The sequence below is a fragment of the Eleutherodactylus coqui genome, chromosome 8, assembly GCF_035609145.1.
Source record: "Eleutherodactylus coqui strain aEleCoq1 chromosome 8, aEleCoq1.hap1, whole genome shotgun sequence".
Classification (NCBI taxonomy): domain Eukaryota; kingdom Metazoa; phylum Chordata; class Amphibia; order Anura; family Eleutherodactylidae; genus Eleutherodactylus; species Eleutherodactylus coqui.
The window spans coordinates 110,460,234-110,487,528 of record NC_089844.1 but is presented as its reverse complement, the minus strand read 5'-3'; the positions used below and the strand labels follow the sequence as shown (position 1 = coordinate 110,487,528).

At 41.7% G+C, this 27,295-nt stretch overlaps 1 protein-coding gene across 1 annotated transcript in view; it reads left to right on the top strand.

The window, feature by feature from the left end:
* SHISA9 (shisa family member 9) overlaps positions 1-27,295 on the top strand; it is a 336,715-nt gene that overhangs the window by 298,603 nt on the left and 10,817 nt on the right. The window contains exon 3 of the mRNA XM_066577485.1: positions 5,358-5,513. Coding sequence (XP_066433582.1) covers positions 5,358-5,513 — 156 coding nt within the window. The remainder of the gene's footprint in view (positions 1-5,357; positions 5,514-27,295) is intronic.

Below are 27,295 nucleotides of genomic sequence, written 5' to 3'. Positions count from 1 at the left end.
ACCAAAAATGTATTAAAAAAATAGAATTAAATAATTATGATGATGCATCCTTTTAAAGAGCCTCTAAAAAAAGTTGTCCAACAGCATTGGTTAATGATGAATGCAATTTGTGGTGGTATTACAAATCCCAACTACACAACGGTTTGCTGGGCACCTTTCAATAGGGGTGCTCAGCATTTCTGGACTCTTCCCTTCCCAATTACAAAAAATAGTGGTTTGACCCTCACATAACTTTGCTATGGTTGGTTGTGGTTCATACTACCCTTGATTGGGGTCCTGGGAGAACTTAAATTGGATGATTCCCCATCATTGGCCTTTGATTGCATACTCTTGAATCAGGAAGGGTATAGTTTCTCCTTAGGGAGAGCACCTAGTAGGTGTGAGGAGATTTATAAGGCCATACATGCTCCTCTGGAAATATGCAAATGAAAAGGGGGAACAATACCTCTACTGCATCACCTATAAGAAGGAAGCATTCCTGCAGGTCAGTGTCAGACCCTTTAACAGGCGTAACAATATTGACTAAAAGCCCATTTACACCCAACAATCATTGCTCAAAATTTGCTGAAAAGCCATCTTTTAAGTGATAATCGTTGCGTGTAAATGTGCCTATCTTTCACTTTTCTGCTGAACGATGAATTTCAGTTCAGCATGAAATCCATCATTCGGCAGAACAGCTGATAAGATGAACTGAATGCTGTGTTCTGCCCGGGAAGAGCTGATTACAGCTGATTACATTGTCTCAGCTGTCACCCCTGTGGCAGAAAAAAGGGAATTTATTCAGAGAACAGCAGGTAGTCTGTTTCCTGAATATAGGTGGCTCACATGCTACTAATTGGTACTAATAGGCATTAGTACCAAGTAATAGTTTATGCAAAATCATTGCTCAAAAGCCAACTCTTGAGCAATCATCTTTGATTGTAAATGCACCTTAAGTGTCTTCTCCAGAAGAAAAAGATAGGTGACTCTCTAGAGGTATTGTTCCATCTTCCCATTTGCATACCCTTGACAAAGGGACAGTCTGTGCAACTACATGTTCAATAAGATCAAACAAGTCACTTTTACAGTGTTGTGTGGATTGTGTTTTTTTTTACATTGGGCATAATTGGAGTATGACTACAGATTCTATATAGCTCCATTTCACCTTTTCCAACATTGTAAGCCTGAATGGCGCCAATCACCTCTGTTTACATTCTAACATGTTTTTACTATTTAAATGCCATCTTGATTTAATAAAGGCCCCATGTGGTTTCTTAAACACTATACTGTATGTGGTTCAAGTATCCTTTCAATATGATGACTTATAAAAGGCTGAATTTCCGCATTATACAGTACAATGATATACTCAAATATGCACAGTAAGGCTTTAGGCTTCATCTGACAAATAACCTTTTTGAGGGATTCCTTTGTAATGAAAAGTGCAGTCAACCACGCTCTTCAACACGGTTAAATAAAAGGTAAACCACCAAATCAATGTATTCTACCTAAACGTACGCAAAAATGTCACCTTTTTGGGACACAAATCAGACCATTATAGGCTATAAATTATTCATTGCCTGTATTTCCCAATGTATGCAGTAAACACATCACAAATATTCGCAATGTGAACATAGCCTTAAGGGGTTGTCCCACAAAAGCAGGTTATCTCCTAACTACAGAATAGGAGATAACTTACTGATCGGTGGGAGTCAGACCGCTAGGACCCACAACGATCTTAAGAATGGAATTCGTTGGGTCAAGGAATGAACGGAGTATCAGCCGCATGTGCGAGTGACCACACCACTTGTTTCAGTGGGAGAGATAACTTGAACTTGCTTTGGAGTGACAAGCCCTTTAATCGGATCTATTCCTCGTAGAACTTTCTACATTGTTAACCCTTTCCAATCCTCTGATGTTTAAAGACATTATGATTTAAGGCTGTACAGCTCCGATGTTGGAAGACATCTGTCAGGGTTCTCTTATTGTATATTGCCAGCCTCTCTGCCAGAACCTATCCAACGTGTCACCTCATGCAGTACTGGCTTTAGCCAACAGATAGCGCCATTTTATAACAGCAAAAAAAGAGTAAGCCCCCTAGGAAAACCAGGATACAAATTGGATTGGAAAGGGTTAATACTGAATGTATGTTTTAAGTTTAGTGGAAAGTCTAAATCTTAACGTGCAAAAAACACTCACATACACTAATGGAAATACTAGGAGCTGCAATTGATATTTCAATGACTAAAGTATTAACAGTGAATTTGCATCGGGCCCTTTCATGTCTGTATGTATAGCTGAGAAGTGCGCTCACTTATTGATTTTTGCTGAATTAAAAGCAGATTATTTGAAACACTTTGCATTTCCTTACATTCCTATGTGATTATCTGCTTCTATTACTTGCCTTCCTTCTTTCTCTTCTAAAGACATTAGGTGTTGTAGAACTGTCAATTTAAAGCAAAGGCATTTCTAAATTCCGCATCTCATGAATGTAATATATCACTGTTTGTCCTGTCCCCGTAATCACTTTTGTTCAGTAATCTTTTTGATGTGAGCTTCAGTAAAATTCACCACTTAATGTCCTTTACTGTCACCAGTGCTTTATTATGAATGAGGTAATGGCAAGCAAGGTAAATTGCTCGGCAATAAATGTAGTCACCACTAATTACCCTGGAAAACATCATTTTGATTCTATATAAATTATCAAGCTAAATACAATTGGTGTTTGCAAAGCATAGAAAACAAAGCATTAGAGGGAAATAAACTTTGCTTCAGATATACAAGTGGGAGTTGGACTGTTTAGTAATATGCAAAACTTAAGGCAGGCTCACACGAGGGGAATTTAACCGCTTCTTACGTGGTGAATGGAGTCAATGAAAGTAGATTGATTTTCATTGATCCATTCATATGTGTGTATACACATTGTATATCATACGTTTGTAAAAAAGTATGCAGCATGTTCTATTATACCGCTCATTAAGCACAATAGAGCCCTATTGTTCTCTATGGGTGCGTAATAAACTCTGTACATACGCAATTACATTGCACATGTATGCTATTTATATGCACTGTTGCCAAGCAACAGAGCATGCGATGTTAATAAAAAAGAAACCAGGAAGACTGTGCATGCGTGAGATACGCTGTCATGCACAGGCCAAAATTGCTGCGAAACGTCACCTCACACAATGGTAAAACGCTGCTTTATACATGCATATACTTGTGTGAGCCTGCTCTTAGAATATTATATTGACCATTGCAGGTACAAACATTGAATCTACTAGCAGGAATGGACTGGGCCTTTAGCCCCATGTTAGGACCATTGATGTAATGTCCCTAGGGGTTGTTATATTAATAGCAGTTATAAGCCAAAATCCAGCAGGCAGTATCAGCGTGGTATCCACCAAGGACCCTATCACTTACTTGGGAAACTAACGAGTCAAGGTTGAGTCCCCTCAGATCTTGGCTCTACAACTGACTTTTTGTTCCGTTCAGAAAAAAATTTTATATATATTTTGGTGGAATGCTGTGAACAGAATGGCCTGCGGAGGGCTACAGACAGGCATTCTGGGCTGCAGAAAGAGTTAACATCTGGTGTGGCAGGAAGCAACATAAAAGTCTCAGTTCTTGGGACACTCAGGAGAGGAAGTTACAGCTCAGTGGAGCTAGGAGGGCTGCTAGCCTGAGGTCCAGTTTGGACCAGTAAGGTCCGGTGTGGACCAGTTCTGGGACCATCACGTGTTTGAAGGAGGAGGATGCCATCCAGATGCCCCAGACGGGGTAGTGGTGACCCAGTAAATTGTGAACCCAGGACTACATATGGACTGTGCTGCGTGCTGTGAAATAGATGCTGGCAGGCGCCAGTTTTAAAGAAAGTACTGTGTCTGGAGAATTTATATTCACATGTGGTGCCCACTTCTGGTCCGAGAGGTCGGGGATCCGCAGGCGAGTGAACCCCCTTGCCACAATGAATATATACATACACACATATATATATATAGGAAGAGATGGCGATCCTAGCAAGTAACCAATACCTTAGATGCCACTATATACAGTTACTTGCCAGGATTGCAGTCTTTTCCTCATAAGAAGGTCGGTAGAAAAACAGGAACCCACTTTCCCACCAAAAATTTCTCTTTAATCTGGCTTCCGCTACCTTTATTGCTTCATCATGGCAAAAATATTTTAAACAGCGTTTTACAGTAACATAGTGCATAAAACAAATCCTAGCCATATGTCTCTTTACTAGACTTTAACAAGAACTCTATCATCAAGCCTAGTGTTCAAAATTTCACATACCACAAATGAACACAGGGTGCATCTCCTACTCTTTTGCGCAAGGTAGTAATTACTGTACAGCTCCCACAGGCCTTCTTGTGTTGCCAGTCTCTCTCACCAGACTGGGAATGGGAGCCACAATTGAGAGACTCACCCACTCAGGTGATGCATAATTAGCCAGGTCCACAGTAGTGATCACCCCTTCTCTGATGACCATTTTCCAGAACTATAGCCCCGTAATGGCTGAAACCTACCACTATCGTGGCTCCTCTGCCAGTATGTAAGCTGTAATACCATGTACAGGCACTACCAAATGTATAATGTTATACCTGGTAAATAATGAAATGGGCAGGGTGCTTACTGAAGTTCCGGGGCCTCTTTTAATCAGATGATTGGCGGAGGTACAGGAATCAGACACCATCAATCAGATATGTCAGTATTATCATCCCTGAAAACCCCTTTAAACATTTTTGCTAACTTGTTTATTAAAGGGGTGAGAATGTAGTTAATCTCCTTCATTTTAGTATTTTTTTGTGTTATTTAGTATTTTTTGCGATATCATTCTCAGCATGGAAATCTGCAGTCAATATAATGGTTTTTAAATGTACTGAACATATTCTATATTCTGATAGCACCTAAAATACCATCTCTTGAAAGACTTGTGTATAGAAAAGCATAGATCAGTTGTATTTTTTTGTGCAATTCTATGGTTTTCATCAATGTTTAAAGAGTGTGAGATATTTAGTTATAATGGGATATTAAGCTTTCTTCAATCATGGAGCGTCTTACTAGGGGAATTTTGGCACTTTAGGGACATGTATGTATCTTTATATAACCCTCTTAATGGCGATGGACAATGGGGATTGCCTCCATTCACTGTGTATCACTCGAAGGCGGTGAAAAAACGCCTGTGGACACAAGCCCTTCACTAAAAATGTAATTCACAACTTTGCGGTTTCCTCCAGTGTAATTCTTATATGTATACTACTATACATTTTATATACAGTAGTCATATAGTATCAGTATACAGAATTGCAGCAGTTTAGATAATCCTGAAGTGAAGGCATATTACTTGTCTAATTAATACCATTTCTTTTTCTCTGCAGATACTTCAAAAATGAATAATGTTGTTCCAACATCCCCACACCTTCCGCAGATGGCGCATCCACATTCCTTTCCAACCATGGGACAGATTTCAAATCCATATGAGCAGCAGCCTCCTGGAAAGGAGCTTAACAAATATGCCTCTCTCAAAGCAGTTGGTAAGTAGAAGGGCTGCTTCACTTCTAGTTGCTTTATTGTAGTAGCCAGAAAAAGCTGAAATACACATTAAATTCCTATAAAATTCTTAGTGGATTTCATTGTAATTTGTGTAGAATAAATGTTAAAATAATCAAGCAATGCCATACAAAATATAGTAAACCGCTCATGATATTCTATAATGTCACTTTGACTTATAAACAAAGGGAGGTGTTCCCGATATTATATATGAAGCTCTATCACAAGATATGCCATCACTTATTGATCAACAGGAATCCAGCTAATGGGACCCCCTACTGATGAAGGGACAAAATGAGGGCAGACACCCACTGGCGTTTTTTTCTCCACTGTGCTGTGTGAGTAAAGGAAAAGTCTCGCAGCGCAGTGCGAGAAAAAACGGCATCACGCCGGGATATCACCAGTCTTTTCAATGGGGCCAGCGACAGCAGCACTAGCCCCATTGAAAAGAAATGGAGAATGCCGCTGACTTCTGCCACAGCTGTCACAGCTGTGACAGCTGTGGCAGGAGTTTCCTTCATCCCTGCGGGGACCATGGGGATGAAGGAATCCTCTGCCACAGCTGTCACAACTGTGGCAGAAGTCCGCGGCATGCTATCCCATTGCTTTCAATGGGATCGGCACTAATGCTCATCCCATTGAAAGCAGTGCTTTCGGGCAAGCCCCACAGTATGATTATCGGGGAAGGGCCTGAAATATAAGCCCTTCCCTGAAAATCATCAATAAGTGGTAAAAAAATTTAAAACAAATTACTCACCTCTCCGCCACTCAGATGTGTCCTCCGGCTGGCTCCCCGACACTGCTGTCCAGCACATTCAGCAGGCGGAGATTTAAAAATCCCCTCCTGCTTAAAGGGCTGTGCTGATTGGCTGAGGGCTCAGCCAATAGCAGCTAGTGCTTAGCTATTGGCTGAGCACTCCGCCAATTACAGATAGTCCTTAGCTATTCATTCATGAATAGCTAAGATTGTGCTATTCATGAATGAATAGATAAGCACTATCTGTGATTGGCTGAGCGCTCAGCCAATAGCTAAGCGCCAGCTGCTATTGGCTGAGCCCTCAGCCAATCAGCACAGCCCTTTCAGAAGGGGGGATTTTTAAATCCCTGCCTGCTGAAAGTGCCGGACAGCAGTGCCGGGGAGCCAGCCGGAGGACGCGTCTGAGTGGCGGAGAGGTGAGTAATTTAAAAATTTTTTTTTTTACCACTTATTGATGATTATCTGGGAAGGGCTTATATTTCAAGCCCTTTCCCGATAATCATACTGCAGGGCTTGCCCGAAAGCACTGCTTTCAATGGGACAGCTGTGGCAGAAGTCTGTGTTATTCTTCCTATGTTTTCAATGGGGCTAGCGCTGCTGCCGCTAGCCCCATTGAAAGCACTGGCGATATGCCGGTTGTATTTCGGCGTCTTTTTTGCGTTGCGAGGCGAGAGTTTTCACGTGCTCTTGCAGCGCAAGAAAGTAAATATTGCCAGTGGATGTCCACCCTGAAGGGGATCTAGTCTAGTGTTGCAGCTTCTTGAAAGGCTTTCCCTGTAAAGCCACACTCTCAGCTACCTCTGGCACTCTTGGCCATCGAATATACTAGAAGAAGCCAAAGGGCCACTTTAGCTATCTCTTTAAATAATAGGGACCTCTAGTTACTTGAATCACTTTTAGGGCTCTTTCACATGAGCGTTGTCGACCCACAGTGTAGCTGCATGCATAGCTCGCGGCTATACTGCTCTAAAAATTGTGTGAATGGGCTAATTCAAGCTACTTGAAATAGCCTGTTCACACGATCCAAGGTGCGGGCTTCGTGATTTCCAGCTCTCATAGATCTGTATGGAAAGTATGCAGCAAAGAGCTGACATGTGAGTTTACACTTGCATGTCCTATCTTTGTTAGATGCGCGGATTCCGCACATCTAACAATCGTCCATGTGAGCGCTTATATAGAAACCCATTGGTTCCTATAGAAGCGTATTCTGTGCTCACCTCTCATGTGGGTGGACAGCGCCCTTGTGAAAGAGCCCTTACTGCTTCTTTTACAGAAATCCACAGTTAAAGTGGTTTTCTGTTGAACAGACTAACCCTCAGGGTACGTCATCAAAAGTTGATCGGCCCTGCTCGGGACCCCCGACTGATCAGCTGTACGGGTGCATGCTGTCAGAGCCACAATAACAGAGGTCTGAGCAGAAGCCTCCACACTGACCTCTGTATAGTGGCTGGCGCTTGTAAGTGCAGGCACTGCTCTCACTGAAATCTACGCGAGCCGTGCCTGCAGTTACAAGCACCGGATACTATATGGGAGGTCGGCGTGGAGGCTTCCATTCTGACCTCTGTTATTGCAACGCTGACAGCATGTTCCTGCACAGCTGATCAGTCGGGGTGCCAAGCGGTGGACCCTGGCCAATCAACTATTGATGACCTATCCTCAGTATAGGTCATCAATAGTATTTCCACGGAAAACCCCTTTAAGCCTTAAGAACATAGTGTGAAACAGATGTGTATTGATGCCCATAGAAGTCTATGGGCACATATAATACTGCAGGCACACAGAAGTGCAATAAGGAAGATCCCAGAAAACCTGAAATATTATATGTGAATTTGGAAAAATGGGGAGTACACATCTGTCCTCTGCTAGTTATAGTTACACAGCTCTATGATGAAGCTCCAGTATTCCTGGCTATAGTTCAGCACCTCTATGCTGGACAGCTCCAACATTGTTGAGAATGCTTTTCACATCATTCATATCTCATGATTTACTCTACAATTAAGACCCAAACAATATGCCACCTTCAGCCGGCTGTGGGCCAACACTTTAACTCTGTATTCTCCATCACATGCCTAATAATAGAGGCATTCTTCCCTAGATGCAATGCTCACAGAGGAACCATATGTTGACACTTGGCACCATATGTTGACACATTACAACTGGACAATCACTTTAAAATGCTTTTAGCTATTGATGGTGTATCCTCAGGACAGGTCATCAGTAGTAGATTAGTGGGGACCCGTTCTCCAGGACCCCCACCAATAAGCTGTTCATCAGGCTGGTGCGCTTATGCATTGAGGTGATTTCTACAGGAAGCAGACAGCTTCATTCCCAATGCAGTGGGCAGGCCAGTTATTACATGCCTATTCATTTCAATGGGAACGTGACCTGTAATATCAAGCCTGGCCATTGTAGAGGGAACAGAGCTGTCTGTTATCTGCAGAAATCAGCTCAATACATAAGCGCACCAGCCTGGTAAACAACTTCTCATCGGGGGAAACACAGAGAATAGGCTATCAACATTTTTCATCTGGAGAACCCCTTTAAGCCAGGATTCTAGTATAGAAAATTTACAGATTTTTGCACAAGTTCCACTTTGTGACTTTTTGGCTTTTTACACTGCCCTCATCACTTTTGTAAAACAAAAAATGGCATTGCCAAAATCACTATACTTTAAACCTGAAATTGGAGTAAATTGCAGCTCAAATCTACAGCAATGTTGATCTGTCATAGATTTCTAAAAAGAGGTGCACCAAAATTAATAAGAAGTTTGCACCTTTTATTAAATTTTGTGCATCTCACTCTGCTGATGCTTATATAAGGCCACTATGTAAAACACCAGTCTTCGATAAATGTCCCCCATAAAGCTCTGTTGTGACATTGCTGCATTAATGGCTTGCAAATGTGCTAAAATTGAAAGTTATACCCTATCCACAATATAGCTATCTGGTGGAGATCTGACTGCTAGGACCCTCACTGATCATGATAACAGGGATACCAAAGATCTCTGAATCAATGGAGTGATGATCAAGCCTGTGCGCTGCTGCTTCATACATTTCAATGGGACTGCTGGAGATAGCCAAATTCAATCACTTAGCTATCTGCAGCAGTCCAATAGATTTGAATGGAATAGAGGGACACACTACCCTTGTTATGATCAGTAGAGGTTTCCCTGTGGATAGGGGTTGACATTCAGTCTTATTAGAACCCCTTTAAGCAATTGCCTTTTATGTTTTTACCCTTAATAATATTAAAGGGGTTATCCCACTTTTAGCTGTTTTGCTGCAGGAAGCAGACAGCTCTGTACATTGTGCAGTGGCCCTGGTTGGTACTGCAGGCTGAGTCCTCCAGCAAAACAGCTAAAAGTGGGATAACCCCTTTAATCTTTAAAAACCTGCTCAATTTGCAAAAGTAACATAAAAGAAAATATATTCACCTTCCCTACTTCCCCATTGCTTCTGTTCTGGGACCACCCAGTCACTACTAGTTTTCACAGCAGAGTAATGACATTAAGACCCCACATCATGTGACAGCTGCTGCTAATCACTAGTTGAGGTGAGGCGGTGATTAGCTGCAGCAGTCACATTCCCTGACTCCTAGGTTTAACAGCAATAGTGGGGGAGCAGTAATGGAGAATACATCTTCTTTTATATTATTACTGTAGACTAAGCATTTTTTGTAAAAGCAGAAGTCCCTGGATAACCCCTTTAACTCGAAAACCTGAGCAGTACTGTCTCATTTCTGAGGTTCCTATGGAGTAGACTAATAACCAACTTCTAGTTTATTTAATATATGGACAGGAGTATGATTGCATTTGACTGTCTGTACTGTTCTGAAATAGGTTAACATAGAAGAGCTTGACAGGTATATATAGTATTGAGAAATGTGAAACTCACAGAAATGAAATTGCCAACTTTATGAGAACCAAGGGCAGATTGGGAGCTTAAAGTGGCGCTGGAAGAAAATTCAAAAGTGGCCCTGTTTGAGACATGGTCAAATATTAAGTTGGGCATTAAGTAGATGCTAAATGAGCACCTTTCAGCAAGGAAGCATTGAGAGAATGTGCCTGTAGTGCATGGGATCTCCTGGGCAGAAGGATAATACAAAAGAATCAAGCTGCAAAATAGATACAATACCAAAACCTAGCATGACATGTAGATGCTACATAGATACAATAACAGAACCAAACTTACTACTTTGATACAGTACCAAAACTGAGCTGACTACATTGATCCAATAACAGAACCAAGCTTAGTATATACAGTACAAGAAATGAGCTTACTGCACAGATACGGTGCTACCAATATGCATACATTTGTGAGTGTCAAAAAATATATCTAAAAAAAAATGGATCCATCAAAAACAGCATATAGTTGATATACAGTTACATCCCCTTTTTATAGTATTCTTGGATACAATTAACATCACATTTGAAAATGTGATGTGACTCTTGCCTAAGTGAGGCCTGTTTCACATACTGCATATCAGTTGTGGAATTTTAGTTGAGAAATCCACACCAAAATTTTGCATCAAGAATGGGGTTCTTCCTCCTTTTCGGCAGTGGTGGACAGCATCGGCACAATGTGCTGGGCAGCTGGGCCACTGCAGTTCATTACACACAGAGTCGGCTGCTTCTAGTTACCAGTCAATGGCAGCAGTCGTTTCTGTGTACAGTGAACCACAGCAGTCAGCCCAGAATGTATTCAGGGGTGGTCAGCCCACCGGGAAGTTTCCTGTTGGAATATATTAGCCAAATGGCCACTGATCAGAGCGGAGTTTATCATTTGTCACAACTCATCGTGACATCATGGTCTGCTCACTGCTCATGGTCTCCTCACTCCCCTTCTAGGTGCTCTCCTTTAGGAGTGATGATACCCCTCCTAACTACATTTTTATGCATGGTGGTAAGAAAGAATGAAAATTTTAAAAAATGTGACATCATTTGGGCCTTCTTGCTGTTTTTTTTCCCCCTCTTAGAAAACATGACGCATGAATGGCAAACGGATGTAAAAAAAAAAGGCACATACCGAATAAAAACACATGCAACATGTGCACACACACGTAGTTTTTCAAGAACTGAAATTACATACCCCCATATGAATGACCCTGAAAGTTAATGTTTTACAGTAGAATGTTAGAAAATATGAAAGCAACTTTTTCATGTAACTTTGGAGTTTTGGCTTTTTAAATGCTCCTTTTATAAGGGAGACCGTAAACACAGAACAATCAAAACACTTAACAGGTGGAAATATTGCCCTTGTCTGCATCCCACAATTTGTACTTGCAAATGGATGCAGAAAATACTGTAATTATCTCCTGTATACTTAAAAGACTCTTTCCAAGGTACGGTGACTGCCAAGGTTCTTAGTATTGACTTTTCTTTGTGGAATTTATTGATTATTCCTCTAATATGTTACATTTTCTGGTTGGCATCAGTTTATAGAAAAGTATAGTAAAACTTATTTTAGAAACTGTGCTGCCCATGTTGGATACTCGGATCCAATTTTTTACCCATGGGTATGGTTTTATAGAGCAAAAAAATGGCACTTACTAAAGGAGCAAGTCAACTCCAGTAAGGGTAGTTCCTTGGATCTGGGCAATTGTAAAGGTAAATGATGTGCAACATGCAGTGCCACAAGCACTGCCAATCTGTGGTGCAAGGGGCTAGCTGGAAATATAGGCGGCCATCACTAGTATCTTACTGGCATATAACTGGGCACAGTGAACAGCCTATTAGTGCACCACATTGAAATCCAGTAGCGTGAGCTGCGGACAGTATATTACTGGTGTATGCACCGATTGCCTATCTAGTGGCACCACTCTGTAGTACAGTACAAAAGAGTGCTACATTATGTCCTGTCTACCTGTATTACATGTACTATGCTCCTGTCTGCCTGTTACATACTGTATGCTGTACTGTTCTCTAGATTAGTTCAGATATAAAAAGAATGGGAAGATCTCACCCATCCGAGGACTATAATTCAAATGTTGGTTCTTTAAATGTTGATTCTTTAATAAATCTTTCTGATGACCATTTCTGAGGCCCGATGCTGGAGGAATAAGAACCACCATTTTTTGATTGATCGTGCATGAAGACAAAGGTGTAGGTCTGACATATTCCATCACAGAAGTAAATAATTGGACATTTCATTTTATCAAGTCTCCTATGGCTGTTTTCGGATACTGCCCCTGAGTGCTATGCTTTTATCCTTTTGCTTTTGTACGATTTGCTGAAGTGTATCATTCCTTAATAATCCCCTCATTATTTGCCTAGTGCGACTGTACTTATGCATTATGCTATTTAAATAGCGTAAGCATGCTACATTGATGAGACAATGCCATGCAGGGATGTTAACAACTGATACTTTTGTGCATATACTGTATCACTCCCTACCGTTATTACATACAGTACCGTGCAAAAGTTTTAGGCAGGTGTGGATAAAATGCTGAAAAGTAAGAATGCTTTCAAAAATAGAAGTCTTAATAGTTTTTTTTTCCAGTTAACAAAATGAAAAGTGACTGAAGAAAAGAGAAATCTAAATCTAATCAATATTTGGTGTGACCATCTATTGCCTTTAAAACCACATCAATTCTTCTAGGTACACTTGCACGCAGCTCTGAAGGAACTCAGCAGGGCGGTTGTTCCAACCATCTTGGAGAACTAACTGTAGATCTTCTGTGGATGTAGCTTGCTGGAATCCTTCTGTCTCTTCATGTAATCCCAGACAGACTGGATGATGATGAGATCAGGACTCTGTGGGGTCATATCATCACTTCCAGGACTCCTTGTTCTTTTTTAACACTGTAGATAGTTCTTAGTGACATTAGCTGTATGTTAGGGGTCAGAATAAATTTGGAGCCAATCAGATGCTTCCTTGATGATACTGCATGGTGGATAATGTGCCTATATTTTTAAGCATTGAGGACAACATTAAAGCTGACTAAATCCCCAACTCCATTTGCTGAAATACAGCCCTAAACTTGCAATGAGTCTCCATCATGCTTCACTGTTGCCTGCACTCATTGTTATCCCCACTCTCTAGCTCTTCAGTAAACAAACTGCCTTCTGGTACAGCCAAATATTTCATATTTTGACTCATCAGTCCAGAGCAACTGCTGCCATTTTTTCTGTACCCCAGTTCCTATGTTTTCATGCATAGTTGAGTTGCTTGGCCTTATTTCTAGATTAAAGTTATGGCTCTCTGGCCACAATTCTTCCATGAAGAACACTTCCTGACTTCTCTAAACAGTAGATAGGACGGTGTCAGTGTCGTGGACAGCAGGGTGCAGCAGGGGCGGCCCGCTCCAGGTGCTATCAGTGAGGGGGTTGATAACTCAGCTGTGGTCCTCCCCAACCCTGTACTCCTCCCCTCCTCACCACAGCATCAGCAGCACTCAGTGACCACTGCAAAAAGCTATCCCAAAACCAGAGGAGAAGCGAGGCACAGAGGAGCCTCCCTGGGAGGAGGACCGGGGCCGCCCCGCTGCAGACGGAGGGAGAGAAGGGGGAGACTGACAGGAGACAGACAGCCAAGGGGACAGATGAAAGAGAAATAGAAATGACAGGATATCACAGACAGCAAAGGAAATAAACATGACACGATAGAGACTGCAGAGAGAGAGACATGACAGGAGCGAAACAGCCGAGGAAAGAAACATGACAGGAAAGAGACTGCAGAGAGAGACATAACAGGAGAGAAACAATCAAGGAGAGAAACATGACAGGAAAGGGAATGCAGAGAGGGACACGACAGGAGAGTAACAGCTGAGAAATATAACATGAGAGTGACATGACAGAAGAGAGAGGGATAGCAGAGGAGAAAGACACATAACATGAAAGAGACTGCAAAGAGAGACATGACAGCAGAGGAGAGAGCCATAACAGGAAAGAGACAGCAGAGTAAGACAGCAAAGGAAAGCAACATTGCAGGGAAGAGACAGAGGAAAGAGAGACAGTAGAGACAGCAGAAGAAAGAAACATGACAGGAAAGAGACAGCAAGGAAAGATAGACAGCAGAGGAAAGCAACATGTCAGAGAAGAGACCGGGGAAAGAAACATGACAGGAGAGAAACAGCAGAGGACTCTAACATGAGAGAAACATGACAGGAAAGAGACTGCAGATTGAGACATTACAGGAAAGAGACTGCATAGAGAGACATGACAGGAAATAGCAGAGGAGAGAACCATGACAAAATAGAGACAGCAGAGGAAAGCAACATAGCAGGGAAGAGACCTCAGTGGAAAGAGATGGAAGAAAGAGGACAGGAGAGAGAACAGAGGAAAGAAACATGATGGCTAAGAAATAGGAGAAAGAAGAGAGAGCAAAGGAGAGAGTAGAGAGAAACATGACAGAGAAAAGAGAGAGACATGACAGGAAAGAGACTGCAGAAGACAAAAACATGACTGAAGAGAGACATGACAAGTGAGATAGAGAGACAAAAAAAGGTAACAGGAAAAAGAGAGCAGAGGAGAGAGAGACATGGCAGAAAGAGACAGCAGAAAAGAGAAACATGACTGGAATGAGACGGAATAAAAAGATTGTCATGCCCATAATAAGAGCAGAGAGACATCAAAGAAGAGACAGAGTCTTCCTTCTTTTAATAATTTCAAAATTGGGGGGTGGTGGGCGACGAAAAAAAATTTCTGCCCCGGGTACCACCTGACCTCGCTACGCACCTGGATGGTGTACCTGAGTCCCATTGGTTTCTGCCGGACATCTTATGATTTCAAGGGGAAATTAGCATATTGTGTCTTTCATCTCCTGCACTGTTTCCTTGGCTGACCACTGCATGTATGGTCTGTTTCTTTGTGCTTCTTCAAAAGAGCTTGAACAGCACATCTTCAAACCCCAGCCTGCTTTGAAATCTTGAGACCTTGCTGATGCAGTATAACTACCTTGTGTCTGGTTGCTGTGCCCAGGCTTGCCATGGTGTATGACCTGTGACATGAAACTGTCTTCCATAACCTCACCTTTGTGGTGGAGTTTAGTTGTTCCTCGCCTAGTTTTAAGCCTGCTACACAGCTGTTTCCATTTCAATTAGTGACTGTATTACACCCTACATAGGAAAATAATCATTATCACCTGTTTGGTATAATTGGTTAATCATATACCTGACTACAATCCTACAACTTTGTGCAAGTGTATCTAGAAGAACTGGTGCTGTTTTGAAGACAAAGGGTGGTCACACCAAGTATTTATTTGCATTAGATTCCTCCTTTGTTCATTCAAAATGCACTTTGTTAGTTGACAAAAATAAACAAAAACTTCTAATTTTGAAAGCATTCTTACTAGAGATGAGCGAGTATACTCGCTAAGGCACATTACTTGAGCGAGTAGTGCCTTAGCCGAATAACTTCCTGCTTGTCTGTAAAGATTCGGCTGCCGGCGCCGGTGACAGGTGAGTTGCGGCGGTGAGCAGGGGGAAGCGGGGGGAAGAGAGGGAGAGAGCGATCTCCCCTCCATTCCTCCCCGCTCTCCCTCGCCGCTCCCCACCCCCCGCCAGCCCCCGAATCTTTAGAGACGAGTGGGAGGATACTCGGCTAAGGCACTACTCGCTCGAGTAGTTAGCCTTAGCGAGTATACTCGCTCATCTCTAATTTTTACTTTATTATTTTCCCACACCTGCCTAAAATATTTGCACAGCACTGTATACTGTCCTGCTCTCTACCTGTACTATGTTGTACTGTATTGTTCTCTGCATGTGCTGTACTACTCTCTCTCTCTCTCTCTCTCTCTCTCTCTCTACTGCATGTACTTTTCTGCTCTCTACCTGTACTGTATGTACTGTACTGCTCTCTGCATGTGCTACATTTATTGTTCTGCTCTCTACCTATACTACATGTACTATATTGCTCTCTACTTGTGCTACCTGTGTTGTTCTGCTCTTTATCTCTCTACCTATACTACATGTACTACATGTCTCTCTACTTGTGCTACCTGTGTTGTTCTCTACCCATACTACATGTACTATATTGCTTTCTACTTGTGCTAACTGTATGGTTCTGCTCTCTACCTATACTACATGTACTATATTGCTCTCTACTTGTGCTACCTGTAGTGTACTACTCTCTACCTATACTATATGTAGTGTACTGCTCTCTACCTGTGCTCCATGTGCAGTATTGCGCTCTACCTGTACTATATGTACTGTACTGTTTTATACCTGTTCATGAACTGTACTACTCTCTACCTGTGCTATATGACTGTACAACTCTCTATCTCTGCTACAGTTACTGTACTGCTCTCTACCTGTGCAACATGCATTATTCTGCTCTTTAGCTGTGCGATATATACTGCATTGCTCTGTAACTGTTTATGTACTGTATTACTCTTTACCTGTGCTATATGCACTGTACTGCTTTCTACATGTTCTTCATGTACTGTTTGGCTATCGACCTGTGCTATACATACTATACTACTTTCTATCTCTATTGCACGTACTGTACTGCTTCCTATCTTTACTACATGTACAGTACTGCTCCCAACCTGTGCTATATGTACTATACTACTTTCTATCTCTATTGCACATACTGTATTGCTTTCTCTCTCTACCACATGTAGTGTACTGCTCTGGACCTGTGCTATATGTACTATACTACTCTATCTCTACTGCATGTACTGTACTTCTCTATACCTGTTCTACACATACTGCCTGCGCTACATGTATTTATATATCTATACTACATACCATGTATTGCTTCTGATGATCTTATTTTACTTGTATTATTTACAGTATATTCTTGGTTTTCTTGAGAATATCAGTTGGGATCAATTAATAGTTTTCAATAAAGATGATTTGAAGTTACAATATTTTCAACATTCAATAGTCATCCCGATGCATTTTGCATTAGACGGGAAGACTACTCCGTTTGTTGATTTGCAAATCAAAGTAAGAAGAATACATTTTTAGTGCACTAATATTTACTGTCAGGCTTGCACAATAGAAGGTCTCATTTGACCTCCCATTGCAGAAGAGGTTATGGGTAATGGAACTGAACTACTGAGTATAAGATTGCCACTGAACAATTTAGGTGAATGTTCTGAAAGGAAATCAAAAGAACACCAGAGGCACTATTAGCAAGTATGTAGCAACAATATCTATGGAGCATTTTTTATAAATGATTTTGATTAAAAAATATTTTTTTGCATAAGGTAACAAATAAATATAATATTTAACATTGGATAAACTACTTTGAATGGGAAAAGGGGGTGCATGTAGTATACTTAATTCCTACTTGTTTATTAATATTGACTGTGGCTCATTCATATGCATTAGACAAAGTATGAAAGCATGCCAGCTCAAAACTAAAGCATCTATCCTTGTATTTCAGTCAGACTTTGTAACTCAGGTCCTCTGGGCATATGTCACCTGTTCCAAAAGCCCATGGGGGAAAAAAGAACAAAACCAATACTGTTCACTGAAAACACACAAGTCAAATAAGCATGGATTCTAATTCAACATTTTTAGAAAGCAATATATGGAAATTCACTAAAAAGTATTTTTAAAAGAAGAGATTGAGTTTACTGAGTTTTATTTTATTCATTGTAATAAACGAGCCTCAACATAAAAGAGACTCCATTGTATATTCATAGAGGAATTCCATTGTCAAATGTATTTGATTACATAAAAATTAAGTCCAAATAGAGAATTACTTTAGTTAAATTATATTAATTAGGAAGTAAGGAATTTTCTTACAATTAAATATATGCCTTTAATACATGATTGTACCCAACATACTGTCAATAGGGCCACAACTTCACCAAAGGGACAAAAGGTTTAAATAACGACTTGTGAAAAACCCTATGTACTCTCCAAGTAGCTGGCAATTCAAGTTCATAAGCCAGCGGATTTACTACCCGCGTAATGACAAGGGGACCCACGTAACGCGGCGCCAGTTACAAGAACGGAACCTTCAATTTGAGATTTCTAGAAGACAAATATACCTTCTGTCCCATCCTGTAAGGTTTGGATACTGACAGACTCTTCCCACTACACAACTGCATACGAGCTCCCGTTGCTTCCAGATTCTTCTGTACCTCTCTCCATACTCCCTGCAGCGCATCTGTGGCGACATTAGCTGCAGGAGAGGCAGACGGAGTAGAAATAGCTCTAAAGAAGCGGGGATGCTGACCATATACGCAACGGAATGGAGACACCCCAGTGGAAGATCAAGTATGGTTGTTTAGCGCAATCTCTACCAGCAGCAGGAATTCTGCCCACTGATGGGCCTTTTTGCTAGCAAACAACCGCAAATATTGCACCAATTCCTGGTTCTTCTGCTCCGTCTGACCATTAGTTTGCGGGTGGAATGCTGACGAGAAGGAAAGCGACGTTCCCAGGTTTCTACAGAAGGCTCGCAGGAATTGCGCAACAAACTGAACCCTATGATCAAATACAATGTTTTCAGGAACCCCATGTAGACAAATTATTTCTTTTACAAAAATCTTGGAAAATTCTATTGCGGTAGGTAATTTCTTTAGTGCCACGAAATGAGCCATTTCTGAGAAGCAGTCCACAACAACCAGGATCGTGGTGAATTTCTGAGACTCAGGTAGATCGGTAATAAAATCTACCGATAAATGTGACCACAGATGAGACGGCAGCGGTAACAGTCTCAAAGACCCCTCTGGACGATGACGGCTTTTACTGTGTGCACAGACAGAGCATCCTTTAACAAAGTCGCCAATCTCCCAAGACATGCCTGGCCACCAGTAGTGTCTGGAACAAAGATCCAGAGTCCCCTGAACTCCCGGATGACCTGCGAGCACAGATGAGTGACACTCTTCAATGACCCTGAGACGCAAAGTCTCTGGCACAAACCATCTGCCCTCCGGCACCCCTATGGGAGACCCTGCTCCAAAAAGCCTGTGCTGTTGAACATGACGAGCAGATGTGGTAATGAGAGCCTATGTCATCACAGCCTCGAAAACATAAATTTGAGATCTCTGGAGAGGTAGCATTTAGCCTCTCAGGTACCAGATGAGCTCTGTGTAACATCTTTAAGGATGTCTTTGTCAAAGAGACTTGCCAGCTATTTTTGCTTAAAGTCTCACAGCAGTGGTGCCAACGGTCTAATGATAGGGAGTAACATAACTCTGACTCCTATTGGAACATAAAGGGAAGCTTGGAATCTTGTAACGTTCCATTCAAAATATTACAGAAGTGAGACAGGGTGCCTGGATGTATGGGGCAAAATTTACATATGGCCTCCAAACGACTCATCTCTACCTTGGTTGATGGTAGTATAATGGAGGACCAATAATGGAAAACCTGCATTCTTCTCCACCATTCTTCTGGAGGTGGTTTATAATGGCTATTAAAAGATGATAAGGAAATCAGTTTACATTATCACAAACCTCCTCCAGTGTCCTGAAACATATGTGCAGTGTGCAGATGATACTGATGCCAGTACACCTTGTTTCACTGAACCTGCCACCATAATAGATTAGTGCCAGGTGGATGGAGATTTAGGGGGCTAAATTGTGATGACAGGTTCCCTTTAATAAACCTTTATAGCGGTCGTAGCTCTATCTGTCTGATACAAAACTCCAATTAACTTGGATTAAACATGGGTCCACCGACCTGGACTTACAATATCATAGAGATCTATGATGCCGTAGGTTTGGGTTATTAATAGAGATGAGCGAACGTACTCGGATAGGCACTACTCGTCCGAGTAATGTGCCTTATCCGAGTACCGCTGTGTTCGTGCTGAAAGATTCGGGGCGCTCCGCTGCTGACAGGTGAGTCGCAGCGGGGAGCGGGGCAGAGCGGCCGGGAGAGAAGGAGAGAAAGATCTCCCCTCCGTTCCTCCCCGCTCTCCCCTGCAGCTCCCCGCTCCGCAGCGCGTCCCGAATCTTACAGCACGAGTACAGCGGTACTCGGATAAGGCACATTACTCGGACGAGTAGTGCCTATCCGAGTACGTTCGCTCATCTCTAGTTATTAACCCTGCGGTTGAGCCAAGATGCTTGTTTGTATTATTGGTACAAAAATGTGCCCGTAATATACTTATCTGAAACTAGCCTAAATTCTATCTGTCTCAAGACACCACTAGAGGGAGCTTAGACGCTTACTGCATACTCTTTTTGTATTGATTTCAGTGTATAACAGTATGCTGTAAGGTCCTAAGCTCCACTTAGTTGTAGGTCATAGCAGACAGAATTTTAATCTAAAACTCCCAAGACTATGCAAGGAATTAGGAGTTCCAACTGCTCTAAAATTGATTATGAAATTAATAAATGACCATGTGTACATGAGACAACTAATGCGCAAAATGGCTATTTCCAGCCATCGTTCGGGCAATAATCACCCCTTGTAAAGGTACCTTTACCAGCACCTTCTGTTCAGAAGAGCTGGTTTAAAACAATCCTGGCTGAGCAGCCAACTAACCCAACAGTCACGTAAGCACTTAACAGAGCAGTTAACTCCCTGCTGACCAGTGCGGACAGAAAATGAACAAGTCCTGATATAGAGCATCACATGGTCCGCGACGCCGCCCCAGATTCACAACCATCTGCCATCCACACCCTGACAATCAGGCTGCACAGGACTTGTTTCGAGTCTATAACATGGAGATATAAAGAACAGATGTACAAATCTTGTCTAATTTAGACAGCATAAATTTAGACAAGACAGTCTAGAGAGACACTGGATTTATCAAAGTAAGGCCTCATTCACACAAGCTTTTTTACATGGTTATTTTGAAGCGATGAAACGTCATCTGAACATCGTGACCCTGTGAAGCCTTGGATTCCAATGCATTCATTCACATGGGAGGTTTTCTGGCACGTGAAAAAATTGCACTGTTAAATTGTCAAATTGAAAACTGTTTTCAGTCACCGATTTTTCACGCTGCGTCAAAAGATAGATCTTGACCTATCTTTTGACGAAAAACACTGGAGGCTTCCTTAGACTCCTGTGGGAGCTGAAAAAAAGGGAGGGGGAGGAAGTTTACCTACGTCCGGCGCTTGGTAAAGAAGACAGCTGGCTCTATATTTCTGGTATATTTTGATTAATAAATCTTCCCCAAAGGAATTGCATACACAAGACAGTAGAATATTTAAATTAATATATTGTAGCAAAAGGTTTGTTGCGAAGGTAGAAGAGACCTTTAGCAATTAAAGGGGTTGTCCCGCGGCAGCAAGTGGGTCTATACACTTCTGTATGGCCATATTAATGCACTTTGTAATGTACATTGTGCATTAATTATGAGCCATACAGAAGTTATCAAAAGTTTTATACTTACCTGCTCAGTTGCTGGCGTCCTCGTCTCCATGGTGCCGACTAATTTTCGGCCTCCGATGGCCAAATTAGCCGCGCTTGCGCAGTCCGGGTCTTCTGCTTTCTTCAATGGGGCTCCGTGTAGCTCAGTGTAGCTCCGCCCCGTCACGTGCCGATTCCAGCCAATCAGGAGGCTGGAATCGGCAATGGACCGCACAGAAGAGCTGCGGTCCACGGAGGAAGAGGATCCCGGGGGCCATCTTCACCGGTAAGTATAGAAGTCACCGGAGCGCGGGGATTAAGGTAAGCGCTGAGCGGTTTTTTTTTTTACGTCCCTGCATCGGGGTTGTCTCGCGCCGAACGGGGGGGGGTTGACAACCCCTTTAACTTCTCCAGTGTTTTCTTTAGTTGCTATGTAAAAGAGCATTTGAGTGTATCACATAACACTAATCTACAGTATACGGCAGTGCTCTTCAACCAGTGGCTCACAACTCTCTACTGTGCCTTGAGTTCTGACCACTTTTATTAATTTCCTGTAAGATTATATAAATTACCAATATTAAAGACATATCTTATCCCCAGAATAATGACATTTTGGTTGGTATAATAGCAATGTATCAAATTTCAAACCAATATATTTCTCCGCATGACTTTGTGTTTCTCCGCGTTTAATACAGAGTGGGCCATGGAAAAGTAGCCCGGCGCCACACTCTTATGGAAACTGTCTAAAAGAACATCTGAAAATGTAAAATAAGAGCTGTGCTGTGATTGGCTGCTATAAGCAACAGATTTTCTTTCAGACAGCTTTCATAAGAGTGTGACATTCTCCTTTTTCAAACATTTGTTATGCAAATCAGCAGAAATCGCATTTCATATTCTGGAAGATATAGCAATTTGTCTTCAATCATTTGTTCTTCTGTTAACCCACCATGGTGAGTACATGGGCTGCATACATTCGAGCATATGTGCATGCACACAACAGAACACGTCAGCTAGCACACTCAAGCAACATAGTCTGCACAAACATACGTTATGTTGTAGGATTTCAGACAAACATTGTATAGCCCAAACAAATAAGCATAAACTAGTATAGTAAAACAATGGGCCATGTGTTTAAGTTAAATGAGCATTTCAGGCGCTTGTTTTTACTATGAAAGGTATCAACTTTCCACAGGTAAAAGGCAATCTGAGGGAAATAAAGCCAGCAAGAATGTAAATGGGCAGCTGGTTTTTAAAACAAAAGTTTTATGTTTCAGGGTACTTTCGAGAGGTTTTGGGGGTTCTTCTACGAATAAGTTTAATATATATGAAAAGAAACAAAAAAAATAATAATGTATATTGTGCTACAAATCTATATGGTTTCTTAAAGAGGTATTCCTGTATTAGAATGTTCTATACAGAATCATTAATATAGAGTAATGTTATGATCAAAGGGGTCTTGCCTCTGGGACTTCTACTGAAACTGAAAATACTTAAGGTTTTTTTTCCTTACACATCGGTGCTCTCATCCACCCGTTCTGCATAGAACTACAACACTTCTCCAATCAAAGCGAATCTGTCAATAGTTTTATTTATCCAAACCTTGAGCTGAATAGTATTGGTCAAAAACTTCTTGAAGTAGTAAACTAACAGAATTCATACTCACCCTTCCACGCTCCACCACCACTGCCATCTCGCTGGCTCTCTGGTTCATGCTGAACTTCACTTTCTGGAGTGGAGTGATGACAACCTGACACTGGGTAACATGAACATCACAGCTACTCACTGGCTGAAGGGAGCCAGTGATTGACTGCATCAGTCACAAGACTTTTTTGTCGCCGACGTCATCACCAGCTCCCTGTACCAGGACATGACCCGTGGGTACCGGAGAGGCAGTGAGATTGCAGCATCGGGAAAGGGTACATATGATATCTGTTATTTTACTACTGCAGGCTGAAGAAGCTTTTGAACAAGACTATGTTCCCCGGATAACCCCTTTTTGTGCATCACAGTATAACCCCAAATCACTTACACTTCAGGGTTATCAATCTGTCCAGTTAAAAAGCATAAGCAATTCTGACTCAATTTCACCTACTTTGGTACAAATAAAAGTGACAAGAGGTGACTGGAGAGGCAACAGCCAGACAACTCCTAAAAAAGAAATAGTCCTGCAGGTACTGGCCACAGACAATTACTCTCTCTTCATCCTTGACTGATTTTTCTCTAGTTTTTCTAGGGTCCTTATTACTACTGGCAATGTGAAGTGGTACCTGCAGCCTAGTCAGTTTGCACAGGTAGCCCTGCTCTTCTAGAATGGCATATCCCTACATGCCATCACAAGAAGGTTTGCTGTGTCTTCAGCACAGTCTCAAAAACATGGAGCAAATCCAGGGCACAGTCTGTTACATGAGAAGAGCTCAAAAGGGCCATAGAAGGTCATCAACCCAGCATCGGGCCTGCCATCTGCTCTTTTATGCAAGTATAAATAGGAGAAACATTCCAAGAGCCCTAAATAATGAACTCCAATGGACTACTGGTCTACATATTTCTGACCAAACAGTAAGAAAAAGACTCCATAAGAGTGGCATCAGGGCCCAACATCCTGCAGTGGGATCTGTGCTCAAAGCCCAGCAGTTCGATTGACACACACCAAAGAATACCAGAACATATGTGACAGATGTGAAGGAGTCTGGAGATGCCCCGATGAATGTTATACTGCTTGTAACATCGTCAGCCATGACCAGTTTGTGAGCAAAGTGTTCCCTCAATTTTTTTGAGCTTTGTAGTTTAGAATGCTGCCAGGAATAGGGAGAATAGTCAATAGGGCAGCTCCCCAACAGCTTCTCCTGATGTAGACTGACTATATTGACAGGTCTCTTTGATGACTCTTCATCCTGTTCTCAGTGGTTTAGAGTAAAACATAAATGACTGCAATGTGCATACCTGATGAGATTTTATGCTGCCCATGGTTCTGGTAGCATAAGGGTGGTTTCTGACGGCCATATGCACAACTATGTGTTTAAGCACGAAAACTCGTGACAGGTTCTAAATGAATGGGCTGTGTTGCCATTTTCTGCATGATGTCTGTATGTGAGCACCGATGTGGCAGGAAAATTGCAAACAATCCACATTGCTTAATTGTTTTATTGAATACTACAAACTTGGATCCTGTGTAACTTTTGTGGAGTATAGCCACAAGTCCTGAAGTGAGCTCAAGGAAGGTTAAAGGGGCATGACTTATTAGAATCAAAGAATGGTAGAGTTGGACAGGACCTCCAGAGTCATCAGGTCCAACCCCCTGCTCAGTGCAGGATCACTAAATCATTCCAGACAGATATTTAGTACTTTCCTGACTTATTTTATAACATTGTGGTGCTTATGGAAGTTGGCTAGGTCTGCACCTAAAGAGAGAGATAGGCCTACCATATAAAATAAGGTCATCTGAGCTGGGGCCTCTGTCTCACATGTATCCCATAGAATCTTTGGTTGGTGTCTTAATGGCATATATGCAACTTCTTTATTGACTGCACACCAATTTCTTTGAGCAAGCAAATGGAATTGAGATGAGGTGAGCAGAAGTTTGATCTTCTAACTGGCAAAGTCTGACATTTCTTGCTGTATACAGGATATCTGATGCTATAATAATGAATTAGGTAGCGCCAACATTCCCTATGGCACTGTACAGAATCTAAATGACATGCATGGTAATTAAAGCAATCGCATAAATGAAACATTAATACTAATGAAATACATAACTTGAGTTCCCTGGTGTAACGAGTACACAGTATACTCCATGGGCTGGTACAGGCTGGCAGAACACTGTGTGAGCCATGTTCCAGTGCTGCATTCATGCCACGCTCCAGAAACACATTTACATCTGTATAGCCCTATGTAGCAGAAGCCTAAAATATGGAGATAGGTAATAAATGCCCATTTACAGTCTATTTAAAGGTATGACTTAAAGCGGCTGTAGAGTTTAGAATACCCATTTTCATATACTTGTTTAGAGAATTCTATAGAGTAGGCTCCTCTTTTCAGGATCCACATATCTTGGCAAGAATGCAGAATGATTTACAAAGACTGACTTTCACTCTGTAGGACCTGACCTTTCCTGCATTACACAAATAATCCACTGATTTGAATAGATATTGTGTAATGCTAAATTTCCCCTGTGGTGACGCTGCAGAGAAACCAAAAACATATTGCCAAGTTTCCTCACAGGATACAGCTGATCACTGAGGGTCCCAGTAGGGGGACACTTTATGATCTACTTATTGTTAAGGGACCCTTGTTATAAGTAGGAATTATCCAAAATGGAGTCTTGAACATGGAGAAAAAATTTGCCTTACTCTACACACATGGATTGAGAAAAAAAAGTTGCACCCAAAATTCTTGAGCGCAACTTGGATCAGACAGCACACGGATATTTCGTTGTTGTGCTGTTCGATGTATAGGATCTCACACATGTACACGGACAAGAAGAGGACATGCTCTGCTCTGATTTTTTTTACTCAGACTTTCCATCTGAGTTAGAAAGTTCATGCGCAGACACAGACTCAAATCAATACATGCTCTTTCTGTCCGATTTTTGGACCAATTTTTCGGTTCGAATATCGGACAAAAAAAATTTCCGTGTGCATGTACCTTTACTAGATAAATGGTTAAAGCAGGGAAAACTGCAGTTCAATGTTTCCAAATATAAAATAATGCAGTGGGGGAGAAGAAATCATTAGAGAGTATCATATTGGCTGTTCTGTGTGATCCAGGACTTCAGAAGAGGAGGATTTAGGGGTTCTGATTTCTGACAGCCTCAAAATGAATCCACATTGCAGTCAGTCAGCAAAGAAAGCAAATAGGATGCTCGGCTGCATAGCTAGAGGTATTACCAGTAGAAAGAGGGAGATTGTGATCCTGTTGTACAGAGCTCTGGTGATATCACATCTGGAATACTGAGCTCAGTTCTGGAGACCTCACCTACAGAAAGACATTGATAAAATAGAACAAGTCCAAAGACAAAAAGGGTGGGAGGTCTCAAGAACAAAAGTTATCAGGAAAGACTTAAGGAATTTAATTTGTATAGTCTGGAGGAGAGAAGGAAGAGTTGGGGAGGGGGGGGGCTGTACATATGTTGAAAGTATAAATAATATTCAACAGGGAAGTGTTTTTATTAGGAAGCTAAACACTAGCATAAGGGGGCACAATCTGAAATTAGTAGAGAGAAAAATCTGACACAATGTCAGGAAATACTGTTTTACTGAAAGAGTAGTCGATGCTTGGAATAAACTTCCAGCAGACGTGGTTGGAAAATCAGCAATAAACTGATTTAGCTGTTTGGGATAAGCATAGATCTATCCTAAGAGGGAAATAAAAAGGAGATCATATAAGACCATGTGGGCTTTTTCTGCTGTCAATTTCTGCTATCAACCCCTTTAAAGAAATTGTCCAACACAGAAAACCTATTTCCAATTAAACTATTAGAGGCTTCTAGATTGTTTGAAGCTGGTCTTCCATTTGGGACTTTACTCCAGCTAACTGATGGAAGAGCAGCTACAAAGAGCATCTATCTCTGTAGAGAGCAGCCTGTCCATGAATTGCATGGGCAGCTCGCCAATGTAATATTTTATTTCTCCTGCGGTGGCGCTGCAAGGGGATTGAACATTTGCTACCAGAGTGCCCTGCAGTTTATAGCTAATTGCTGTATGACAGGATAACCAGCAATCGGCTTATCGTTGGTTGACCCTTCTATCAAGAAAAAGGATGGTTCAATGTTGCTATCCCCTTAAGGGCTCTTTCCCATGGCCGTAGGCG